The sequence below is a fragment of the Mytilus californianus genome, unplaced genomic scaffold (assembly GCF_021869535.1).
Source record: "Mytilus californianus isolate M0D057914Y unplaced genomic scaffold, xbMytCali1.0.p SCAF_5, whole genome shotgun sequence".
NCBI classification, from domain to species: domain Eukaryota; kingdom Metazoa; phylum Mollusca; class Bivalvia; order Mytilida; family Mytilidae; genus Mytilus; species Mytilus californianus.
The window spans coordinates 15,975,489-15,988,469 of NW_026262701.1; the positions used below are offsets into that span (position 1 = coordinate 15,975,489).

The 12,981-nt window shown below is 31.8% G+C and overlaps 1 protein-coding gene and 1 long non-coding RNA gene across 2 annotated transcripts; both read right to left on the minus strand.

Moving 5' to 3' along the window:
* Positions 1-2,008: 2,008 nt before the first annotated feature.
* LOC127701118 (uncharacterized) lies at positions 2,009-5,363 on the minus strand. Its single transcript, XR_007981825.1, has 3 exons — positions 5,251-5,363; positions 4,375-4,452; positions 2,009-2,185 (listed from the first exon to the last, which is right to left on the minus strand). It is a non-coding gene; the product is annotated as an uncharacterized LOC127701118 (long non-coding RNA).
* A 1,318-nt stretch (positions 5,364-6,681) lies between these two features.
* On the minus strand, positions 6,682-10,268 carry LOC127701828 (uncharacterized). The gene is made up of 4 exons (XM_052205794.1): positions 10,109-10,268; positions 9,079-9,226; positions 7,478-7,642; positions 6,682-6,720 (listed from the first exon to the last, which is right to left on the minus strand). The coding sequence occupies exons 1-4, from the start codon at positions 10,201-10,203 to the stop codon at positions 6,682-6,684; spliced, it is 447 nt and encodes a 148-aa protein (XP_052061754.1). The 5' UTR covers positions 10,204-10,268.
* Positions 10,269-12,981: the final 2,713 nt, after the last annotated feature.

Here is a 12,981-nt window from a genome sequence, read left to right on the forward strand (position 1 = left end):
CAGTGTTTTGGTTTATAAATTTATCCTGCAATTAGGTGTCTTATCATACATTAACAGCCCAACAGATATCAACAGGGTGTTCTGTTGTGCAGTTTCAGAGGAGCTGCGATGACAAACTGTTGCAGTAGTATATTGAGGCAAATAAGTTCAAAGGGGCATTACTCCTAGAAAAAAAAATTGAATCAATTTCTTGTCAATATGCACACCTTCAAAGTATGTCTTTATTATCTACCAGTTTCATGAAATTCTGGTGTGTGGTTTAGAGGAGTTGCGATGACAAGAACAGGACTGATAGACTGACATAAGGACAGACAACGGGTCAAAAACATGATACCCTCTGCAACTTCATTCAAAGCTTGTAGCAACTTTAAAAAAAAATTATTGTATCCAAAACTAAAATCCTACCATCTTCTTTCTGTGTCCTATTTCCCATTACAAAAGTTTAAATCCGTGGATGATTTATCTCTTCAATTGTCTGTTGTGCAGGTTGAACTCTGTAAAAAAATATATTACTTTTAGTTCCCCTGTATAAACTCGATCAATTCACTCACAAACAAATAAAAGTCTGAAGTTTGTGAGTGACTTGGTCCAGTTTCTACACCAATAAATTCCTTTAAAAGGTGTTTACTCCTTATTATAAGTTATATGGTTCGCTACTGACCCCTACCGATCCATAGAGGGTTAGTAAAATCCATAGGGGGTGAGGCCGGAGGCCGAATCACCTATGGATTTTATTCACCCTCTATGGTCCGTAGGGGGTCAATAGTTAACCGTATAACGAATTTATCGTTCGCTGGACTTTTTCTGCGGCATTTTACTGAAAAATAAACAATGAAACACAACAACAGTAATAGATGACGTCACCATAAACAGTAGATGTGACGTCATGAACCCCCTATGAAATTTACTAACCCCCTACGGATCCATAGGGGGTCACCACGTGACGGCTTTAAACCAATCAAAACGTGATAATTTACCCGCCGTGCGATAAAATTCTTTAGAATTGGAGATAAGGAATACATTTAACCATACTCATAACCCATATCACACGTAAATTCTATATTTGTGAAATTGAATAAGCCTAGCGCAAGAATATATATGTTGGTTAACTAAAATATATGTACTTCGTGAATTTGCTATCTGATAAAGAATAAACTACAAAAACTCTTATTATCATTCAAAAAAATGTTTTGTGTTTATTTTTTTATTTAACGATTAACGCTAAGTGAAAATAGATTTTGTTAACCTCGGTCCAGATTGTGTTATCATTGCCACCATCTTGTTTACATTGGTTATGAAAAGAAGTTAGGTCAATGTCGTCTATCGAAAAAAAAAAACAACATTAAAGAACAGCTACTCGAAGTTTTCTCGACTAATATCAATGTATTCCCAAATATGCAAATCATATAAGAATTATCACATGATAAATGCTGTCCTATACCTTTTCCCATTTCAAAACCATGTCCCACTGTCAATGATATGGCAAACTTCCTCAACATGAGCTAACTTCAAAGCTGTGTCTTTGTTGGCATTGTGGTGGTTTGTAATGCTCTGAAAATGTTTGACTATACCACACCAGCTTTCCCCTGTCTCTAAAATAAAAAAAATAATTATACAATTGTAGGTAAATTGAAAAATATGTCAAATTAATAAGTTGCATTATATAACATTCAGTTCTTAATTTTTACAATTCTGTGTGGTCTGAGTTGTCTTTTTGTCTCTTCATCTTATACATGTCTTTCAACAATTCCGGATATTTTTTTTTTACTTTTCTCAATTTTGAATTTTTTCAATTTGAAAATCGTTTTAACAATTACTTGACTACATGCTTTTATATGCTGGAATATCAATCCTGTTAAAATTCAACCAAATTGTAGTTTGTTTTAAAAAAAAATCAACTGATAAATTAGTACTAAAAAATCCAAACATCTTGAAAAGCAAATTAACAAATAATCAACAGCTAGGTGTATAAAAATAACATTTATTAACTTTTACCAATAGTATAACCTATAGGGACCCCATGAAGTCTGATTTGTTGCTCAGTATGGAGATTATGGTGTATTTTCTGTTTTTTCAATGTTTCTGGAAACTGCTTGTAAATGTTTTCATTAAATTGGTACTGCAGATCACCCAGCCTAGTGAGTTCCGATTCCAGCAATTTCATTTTGTTACTCAACTGAACAATCTGAAAATATAAATATAATAATAATTACTAATGAACCACAAACCCAGTGCTGACATGAATATTAATTATATGGTCATATGTATAAATTAATTGTATGAAAAAGTATGAATTATTTGAAATACGAAGTATTTTCTTATCCCAGGCATAGATTACCTTAGCCGTATTTGCCACAACTTTTAAGAATTTTGGGTCCTCAATGCTCTTCAGCTTTGTACTTGTTTGGCTTTTTACTTATTTTGGTCTGAGCATTACTGATGAGTCTAATTTGCTCTAAATGCTTTGGTTTCAGAGATATAAGCCAAAATCTATATTTTACCCCTATGTTCTATTTTTAGCCATGGCGACCATCTCGGTTGGTTGGCCGGGTCATCGGACACATTTTTTTAAATTCGATACCCCAAGGATGATTGTGGACAAGTTTGGTTCAATTTGGCCCAATAGTTTCCGAGGAAAAGACTTTTGTAAAAGTTAAGACAACGGACGACAGATGCCAAGTGATGAGAAGAAAGGTCACTTGGCCCATTGGGCCAGGTGAGATTAAAACACATTACTATAACACCAGAGACCATAATTCTGTAACTTTTAGAACCAGAACTAAATGCAAAACTTTAAATCAAACATAAAATCAGTATCTTTAAGCACGAAAAAAAAATTATGGAAAGCTCATACATAAGTTATTTAAATAATAATTTGTGTCACAGTAAGTACTCATTGAAATAGTAAATTATGTGTTAAGCAAACATCAAACTTTACTGTATACTGCATAACTAAACTATTGTTTAGCAACAAACACCAAGAGATGATATGCTAGTTTTCATATGTAATGTATACCTATAAGGGTTTACTTTTATAAATTATTACTTGGATGGAGAGTTAAATTATTGTCTCATTGGCACTCATACCACATCTTCCTATATCTATCTACAAAGAAAACTAGGCCAATAAGTGCCTAATTTTCTGGAAAGAAGTAAATAAACAACATAAGGTCAATGTCAGAAAAATATAAACTTTTTTGTATGAGGCTGAGAAACTGGGGAAGGGTGCAACTTAAACTAATACAATGATAGCTTTTTAAATTGTAACACAAATGTCCAACTTATTTTCATCTCTTAATGAACCACTGATTGTGGAGAAAGTGTTCCATGATGAAATTGACACAGTTATCGTCCTTTGGTTTTCGTTGTCTACAAATATAGTCCCTAGTGTGAACAGTGTATAACTTGCATTTTTTTTTTATACACTTTCCCAATTTATTTCTTGATATTTTATGCATGAAATATTAAGTAAGGGGATGAAATTACATGTTAATCAAAGAGCTGAAAGCTCTGAGGAAAAATGACGCCACTGTCTCTAATATTGTGATATTTTTTATGCAAGTCTTGATTTTCACATACCGTAATAAGTTTAACATTGCAACATGTCTCGTAAGTATATAATTGATATTCGTATATGTGTCTGTTTTTTTCAGTACAAATGAATAGGTCAAGACTACCTGAATGATCTACAATATCCAATGGCTACTGGCTGTTCTTTTGTACTAATTAAAATTGGTCAAGTCTTTCTATCCTATTAGGTCCAAGGACACAGTTATCGTCCTTTGGTTTTCGTTGTCTACAAATATAGTCCCTAGTGTGAACTGTGTATAACTTGCATTTTTTTTTGATACACTTTCCCAATTTATTTATTTATATTTTATGCATGAAATATTAAGTAAGGGGATGAAATTACATGTTAAAAAAATTTGGGTGCTGAATCTTTATGTTAAGTAGTGATTTGATCCAGTTAAAAAAGGTCAAAAATTAGAATGTCTGAAGCTGTCAAACTGAATTTTAGCCCCCCTTAACACAGAATTGTCAATATTTTGAGTTAGAGCTGGTAGAAGTTCCTATAATTTTGATATTATTTGTATCAATAGTAGTACACTACACTGTAAAAATCTTTTTAAGATAGAGCAGGTGCGATTTTTTTAATTTGAATTTATTGTCTAAAAGAAATGCACTACGAAATAACTGTGTTCTCGGGCCACAAACTATAGCTGTGTTACTTTATTTAAGAAATAAACACAACTAGTTGCAGTATAAATGAGAATATTTTCCTAAGAATGCTTCCTTTTGCTTATTTAATATAAAACAATTTATCAAAATAGTTATGATACTTGTAAGATAGTTGAACCTGTTAGTTTTACCTACCTCAGACAATAGACACCAAAGTTTTACTATTTCTTTACTAAATCCTGCGTGATGAACTGTAAAGGGTGCAAGTTGTACCTAGATTTAGAAATAAAAATGCTCTATGCTCTATATTAAATATACATTTATGCAGTATTTTTATTATTTCAAACAAATACTGCATATGGTAACACTATTTTACTTGTTGATCGATTAGTTAAAATAGTTACAGATTACAATATGTCTATATAGTTTAATCATTGGATTAAAAACAAAAGATATTTATAGATTATCGTTGATCATCTCAAGAGATTGATTTTCTTGCTTCAGCTGGACGGGGAAAGTAAGATAAGCAATTGAGTTGAGATGACCAATGATAATCTCTTTATCGCTATTTAGCCTATGAAGATGTTGTTAATTTCCTGGACAACAGCACATGTTCCCTTAATTTCTAGCGATAATTTTCATCACTCAACTCTATTTTCGTATCACTGACGACTCCGCTGAGAAAGGAAATTATCAGTCAACAAGATCAAAGGAAAATTCGTAAAATAGCAATAACAGTATATATTCTGGAAAACTGGAAAAAGCAAGGGTATATCAGATGGTTTTTTTAACCCTAATTGGAACCTCAACGTACATTAATTGTTACTATGATACAGTTCCAAATGTGTAAGATGTTATTTGCCATAGGTTTCATGGATAGATGCAAAGTGATGATTATGACAGTCACAATAGTTTACATGGTCTGTTTCTGGATTCAACTGCAATTTCCCATGCATTGCTAAGTAATAAGTAACACTCAATTGAAATCACCAATCCACAACTGATTCCAGATTTCTATATAAAACATATAATTCTTTAATGGATTCAGCAATTTAATGAGTTGGCACTTACAAATGACCTGAAGTCTTTCCCTTGGCTTGATTTGTGATATTTCACAAAGTTTTCTCCACATTTGTGATGAAAGCCCTTCCAGTCAGCTGCATTTAACGTTAGCTGTAAATTTTTCCTGTAAGAAAGAACCAGAAGTATTAAAAGAACCAGAATTATCTTCAACTATCCTTAGCCAGCAACAAAACGGTTTTGATTATGCAATCTTTACCAAAAATGTTTTACCAAAGATTGATCTTAAAGTGTGCTGTGATACAAAACACTTCATAAATTTAAATACAATGTATAAACATTTCATAAAGATAAGCTGGCTTTTTATCAGCTGGAATTCACAACTGTATTCTACAATTTTCCAATAATAGAGACAATTACTCAGGATCCATTAAAAGTAAAGGGAATACATATTGTAAATTCGCCTAATCAGAATCTAAAGGACTATGGGTAATCTCATTGTTCGTACACCAAAATGAAAATAAAGTCACGTCATTGGTTGCATTTCTATTGTTTATCACGTTTTAAACCAATCACAACGTTTTGGCGTACGCTATTGTAAATATTACCCAGAATGCATTAGATTCTAAAACGGTATTGAACTTATTCTAACATTTGCATAGCTCAGTCCAAAAGTCTCAATGGTTAAGTTCAAATATGTATTTCATATTTCATAATTTGTTTCTTTAATGGACAATAGTATATGTCAATTTGATTTCAATGTATGTTCAGTAAATAATAATTAATAAATATAAAAAAGAAGATGTGGTATGATTGCCAATGAGACAACTCTATGCAAGAGACCAAATGACACAAAAATAAACAACTATTAGGTCACTGTACGGCCTTCAATAATGAGTAAAGCCTATATATACACATTAACTTATGATCAATAATCATTAAAATTGAGTTAATTTTTACATTTATAATTTATAACTTGCTTTCATAAATGTAAGTTGCAGATGTGTCAGTATAATAACATGTTTTCCATATGAAAGAATTTAACAACATTATGTGCCATTATGTGTTTGACCCAATAGAAATAATAAACATTTGATGCTTCAAAAAATTGTGGTTATAATGCACCAATAGATACCATAGCTTGGTGTTGAGATTAGGATTAAGAATTTGAATCACACTAATTAATTTTACTTAGAACATAGACCTGTGAAAAAAAAATTATATTGTAGGCATCCAAAAGAAATAAATCAGCTAGACTATTACATAAATAAATTTTATAGTATTTAAAAGAATGATTAGCATTAAAACAAAAGATATCAAGTCACAATTACCTTCTGCTGGTCAGTACAGTTGCCTAGCATACATTTTAATAGGATTGCAACTTCTCCTAAGTATATGCAATGAAGCATATCTGGAGGAATGTCCCTGAAATTATAATTAAAAAGAAAACAATAATTAAACAGTGCAGCTGGTTGTTTAGCTTTAGTAAAACTGTGGATTTCTTGATATCATATGTGATACCTATTGTAAGAATATTTTTATTGCAGTTTTATTATAAATTATTGATTAAATCAATAATGAATCTTGATTTAGGTGTAACAAATTTACAGAATACAAATATATATGGTTCTTAAATTAACTACCCTTCACCTGTACCTTATGATTTATTGTAAACATTACCGTAATCCACAACTTCTGTCTCAGAAAGTTAGACATAGGGATAGTGATCCAGCGGCGGCAATGCCAACTAACTTTTTAAAAGCTTTATGATCTAAGAAGTTGGAAGACATGCATGTTTCATACTTTGTTTATGCCTCATGTTCATAAGCTTTTGCCTGTCATACGTCCATTGTCCTTAACCTCACTTTCATGGTTCAGTGATTATTTGAAAAAAAAAGTTCAGATTTTTTGTAATGTAAACAATTGGCAGAGCTCAGCATTCTCAACATTCCTGTGTATGTGTGGGCCTCACAATATATATGAAGTGTGCATGTCCAAAGCTAAGTTTCAATTTTCAGTGCATGTAATTGTTTTTGCTTCTTGTATATATGATTTTTTGTAATGTAAACAATTGGCAGAGCTCAGCATTCTCAACATTCCTGTGTATGTGTGGGCCTCACAATATATATGAAGTGTGCATGTCCAAAGCTAAGTTTCAATTTTCAGTGCATGTAATTGTTTTTGCTTCTTGTATATATAACTATAAAATGATTATATATTGTAATTCTAATAATGCTTTCACACCATATATAATAATATATAATAAAGTCATGCATACCTGTGTGGATCCCAATGAGCAGCTTTTTTTCATTTCTTCAGCCAATATTTTCTTTTTTATCCCAGTCATTGTTGATGTTTCTGTACTATTTTCAATCTCTTTTAGAATTTCCTCAGTTTTATTTTTTGTTCTTAATTCTCCAATAAGTAAGTGGTTATTTCGATACTGACAAAAAAAGGAACAAGATAAAATATATATGATTAATTTTTAGTCATTGGGTTTTTGTAAAAAAAAAATGTGATCCAATTCAAGACCATAAAATATAGGACCTGAATAAATTAGCAGACTGGGAACATTGATGGCTCATAAAGTTTAATGCAGACAATTCTAATGCAATTTTTATGTAACAATTTTTTTCATTGGCTAAAAGTTACCATCAAATCCACAGTTGACCAGGCGTAACTAAGGAGGGACCCGCCATTTTGAATTGATTGAATCAATAAATGTTCAATTACTAATATCATCGAAAATAAAACAACACCTACCTCGAATTCACCGTTTCAATGTAATTTTATCCGAATTTGAATCGCAGAGGTAACGTAATAACGTCCAGTTTGTAAGTTTTCATTTGTATGACGTCACGTTTAGCCATGACGTCTTCGAGCCAAAATCATTCACTAAGTTTCGCAGAATTTATTTTGTATGTCAAATTTATACATTTTTTCAAGCTTTAACGTATTATTTCTTTTTGTAATGTATTAGAATCTGAATAACAGTACTGTAGTTAAAGAGTTGCCACCGTTAATTTTGATTTGAAGGCCGCAAATCTCCGTTTTACTGTCTCCGCTAAGCGTCACCAGTAAAACTACATTTGCGACCGTCAAATGGACAATTGACGGTGGCAACTTTTCAACTACAGTACTTTTATTCCTTAAATGCAATGTCATTTCTATCAGCAAGAAATGATAATGATCAAATTCAAGGGGAGATAATAAATATTTAAACAGGTTGTTAATGCAAATCAGTCAGTTTCAGTGCTATTTTGTGAAATATCAAGAAAAGTTTTGACGTATATTTACAATTGGTAGAGCTAAACATTCTGAACATTTTTGCCCCTTTCAGATTTTCAATATTTATAACAGCTTCAAAATAATAAACAAAACTTGCTTTTTACCCTTATGTTCTATTTTCAGCCATGTAGGACATGTTGGTTGGCAGGTGGGGGTCATCAGACACATATCTTAAAACAAGACACCCTAATAATGATTATTGCCAAGATAAGTTCAATTTGGCTAAATAGTTTCATAGAAGAATTTTGTGAAAGTTTAAGAACGATGGCAGAAATTACCAAGTGATGGCCATGAGAGCTAAAAGAGGATTTTAGTTTTTGGACAAGTAACCCAAAAGAGCTTTAAGCAGTGTTCATGAACTTTTGGGAACTGTTTATAGCTATTGACATGAATTTCATATTGTATAAGTCATAGATTTAAAACTGTGTCCTGTAGACCTAGCTTATTTCAACAGAAGAAAAAAAGAAAACAATTTATCATATGTCAATAAACCTTTATAATATTACACAGCAATGGAAAAAAGGAAACCTGAGACTATTGTTGACTCAGATACTATTTATCAGTGATAATATTTATCATTAATTGTCTTACCCTGCAAAATCTACAGTTTTCTTTAGCTGCAGCACCCATGTGGTGACAAAATTCTGAGGCCATACTGTTGTCCATTAACCCAACTGCTATTTGGGATGTTACAATAACATTTTTATTGTAAGCTGCATCATACATTACTTTTCCTTCACTAAAATTTAAATACATTGATCAAGTTTGGGATTTCATGTATTCTGATTTGACTCAAAATTCTCATATTTGATTTATAACAATGTAAAATATTTATCCAAATTATAAAAATTCTAAAATAAACAATATAATAGCTCGATAATATGTAGCTTCATTTCTTGTGTATTTTAGTCTAGGCGCCATATAAATAACTGTCAATTGGACCACTGATAATAAGCGATATAAATCATAGCGCTATAGACAGTTAACCAAAAATCAATGCAAACAATTTGAAAGAACAAACATTAAGCATTCATTGTACATAGATATAGGAAGATGTGATATGAGTGCCAATGAGACAACTCTCCATCAAAATCACATTTTATAAAAGGAAACCATTATAGGTCAAGGTACAGTCTTCAACACAGAGCCTTGGCTCACACCGAACAGCAAGCTATAAAGAGCCCCAAAAAATGAATAGTGTAAAATCATTTAAACATGTATATTTATTTAATGAATTGATTAAGGCAAATTAATTAATATTTTTCAATTGATTTGTTTTATTGTCCTATACAAGTATATATATGGTTTAGGTGGGGATCGGGCCCATAGTGTTCTAGTTAACCATTCCCTTATTCAGGCCCCTTAAAATACCCCTAAATAGACCCCAATGCACAAACGAGAGATCGATGACTCCGCGAGACATGTTATTGAGTTCTTTTCAATGTTTGTCTCTGTTCAACCTAAATCTGATCAGATAGAGATGAAGTACTAGCCATTAGCAACTACCACCTTACAGGTGTTGCTCTACACTGACCCTCTCTTATAAAAATATACACATCAAAGAGTCTTTTTCTTGAAAGTATTTTTTTTTTCTATTTTGCTAATTAATGTTTACACTTACTAAAACATGTCATTCAAATCATTCACCACAGGTGTAACGAATGACCCGTCTTCTGGTTTTGTTACTCCAATGAAATGATGTGATGATTTCTTCATCTTTTCAGAAGTTGGTAATCCTGCCAACTGAAGAGTCCACACACTTAATGGGTTCCATTTTTTTGACCTGTATAATGTTTATATAAGTAATTGTCTTATACAGTCTAATGAAGTTTATGTAAGCAATTGTAGGCTTGTGTACACAGCTTTGATCAGGTTGATCAACAATGACATGCGAAAACCCCCTTCTTTTTTTTACAAAAAACTCAATATCTCTAAAACTAAATTTTGAATCAAAACCAATAAATTACACAGATCTTTAGATTAATATAACTAAGAAGTGTGTAAAATTTTATGCAATAATCATAAATCGTTTTTGAGATACGGCGTGACATGTGAAAAACCCCTCCCCCTTTTTTTACAAAATACTCAATAACTCAAAAATAAAATTTTGAATCAAAACCAAAAAGTATACAGATCTTTAGATTAATATAACTAAGAAGTGTGTAAAATTTTAAGCAATAATCATAAATCGTTTTTGAGATACGGCGCAACATGTGAAAAATCCCTCCCCCTTTTTTTACAAAATACTCAATAACTCAAAAATAAAATTTTGAATATCACCAAAAAGTATACAGATCTTAAGATAAATATAACTAAGAAGTGTGTAAAGTTTTAAGCAATAATCATAAACTGTTTTTGAGATACGGCTTGACATGTGAAAAAAAACACACACCTGTTTTAGTTACTAAGTCCTGTAACTCAAAAAGTTTTAATCTTATTTTCACCAAAAAGTATACAGATCGTTTGACCATCATAAGAAACAACTATATTAAGTTTCATGAAATTTGGATAAGTCATTCTCAAGTTACAGTGCGACATGTTTACGCCGGACAGACAGACGGACAGACGGACGGACACCAGACATTTGTATACCATAATACGTCCCGTCAAAAATTGACGGGCGTATAAAAAACTGCACGAGTGCATGTTGTATTTATTCAATATTATATTTTCAATCTGTTCAATGTTAATAATTAAAAAAAAATGCAGATTCACTGGTTTGATACCAAGATAAATTCCTGCTACACATTGAAATAACCATGCACTGTAATTTTAAGAAGAAAAAACAGCATTTAATGATGTTCAATTGCTGTCCTCAACTTTTATAATGTACACAAAATGAATGTATACCAGTTCATTATTTTATTTCTCTTTACATTTGTAGTGTTTATACCAACCTTTCACACTTTACAGATGCATATACTTGATGTGTATTTTCAAATTCCTAAAAAACATAATAATAAGTGTCAATGACAATATAGGATGTAGTTGCCATGTCTAAACAGATGACTGAATCTGAGCTAAAGAAGTCATATACAGTTATAAAAATATTAGATACATGTGTGAACAAAGGTTTTCTTACATAATGTGTTTAAATTTAAAATGTGTTACTTGTTTAAGGCAAGATCCACAACTTTCGTTCATATATATTCAGAATTGTTACACTTAACATGCAATGATAACATTTTAATTCAATTATACAACGTACAACATGTCAGAGTAGCTGTACTTTATTGACTTAAAATAACCTTATTCCTGTGTCATTTGGTCTCTCAGAAGTGGAAATAACATTTCTTCATTAAATCTACATTATTACCTGGGAATAAAACTGAACAACAGTTCCACACTCTCCATTTGTGCCATTCTGAACGTTGTCACCAATATATATTCTTTCTGAAGATGAATTTTTTGCCATCAAAGACTTTATTTCAGTCTTCCACTTGCTTCCACTACTTTGACCTTCAAAAAAGTTGCTTTGTCTGGGAAATCTATTTTTGAAAGAAAAAAAATGTTATTATAAAGGGGCCATCATCAGAGGAGGAATGGAAGATTAATGTTTGCACCCTTTTAATAAAGATACAGTAACTGTGATAACCGGTGGTTCAGAGTTAACCTGAGCTGTTCAGTAAACAGGCTGTTACGTTAATTGGCGGTACAGTTATCAGGTAGATCAGATATATATCAGGTGGATAAATATGAATCTTGTTGATATCTAAACAGGTTCAATTATCCTGTCAGTGAAAAATCCCGATGGGATGTTCAATGGTTACACATGTTACAGTACCTAATCTTTATTAAGCTAATGTACATGTTACAGTTAACATTTTGACATGTTACGGTAAACATTTTGACATGATACGGTAAACTTTTTGACATGATACGGTAAACATGTGACCTGATGATATAACCCAAATTTGGGCTTGAGCATTGGGTATAGGATGTTTTAATTATTGATGAAGTACATGGTAGTCACTAAGTCTTGATCTTTGGCTTATGATCAGGGGTCGAATTTAAGCTTTTATGTATACTGGCCAGCCGGACCAGTGGACTGAATAATCTACTGGTCCGGGTGCAAATCTACTGGTCCTGCAAAAATGACATTATTTTGACAAACACTAATATAAATGATAGATATTTACTTTTATTTTCGTGCTTTCTTTTACATATGTTAGACAAGAAAAAGAGAGAATCTCCATCCTGATTTTGATAATGGCTTTGATAATCTCAATGATTTTCTTTATCAAAATCAGTATCAAGAACAGAAAAAATGTCAACATTGTCTTCCATATCATCACAATCCTCACGACGACCATAGGGCGCCTGACTGGGTTGTCTGGAGCGCTGCCCAGAAATGCCACATTTGAATAGCCGGGACAAATTTTTCACTTGTTATTTAATTCACTACATTGCGATCGACTATATAATTTAACAATTCACGATCTTTTTCCAAGGATTTTTCATATTAACCTTTCCTTTTGTCAATTTCTTAAACTT

What these genes read in the sequence shown, in the direction of transcription:
- LOC127701828 (XM_052205794.1), bottom strand. Translation starts at nt 10,203, where the DNA reads ATGAAGAAATCATCACATCATTTCATTGGAGTAACAAAACCAGAAGAC. An exon ending in AAAACTGTAGATTTTGCAGG is followed by an intron (nt 7,643 to 9,078) that starts GTAAGACAATTA and finishes TTTTTTTGTCAG; the next exon opens with TATCGAAATAACCACTTACT. An exon ending in GCTCATTGGGATCCACACAG is followed by an intron (nt 6,721 to 7,477) that starts GTATGCATGACT and finishes TTCTTACAATAG; the next exon opens with GTATCACATATGATATCAAG.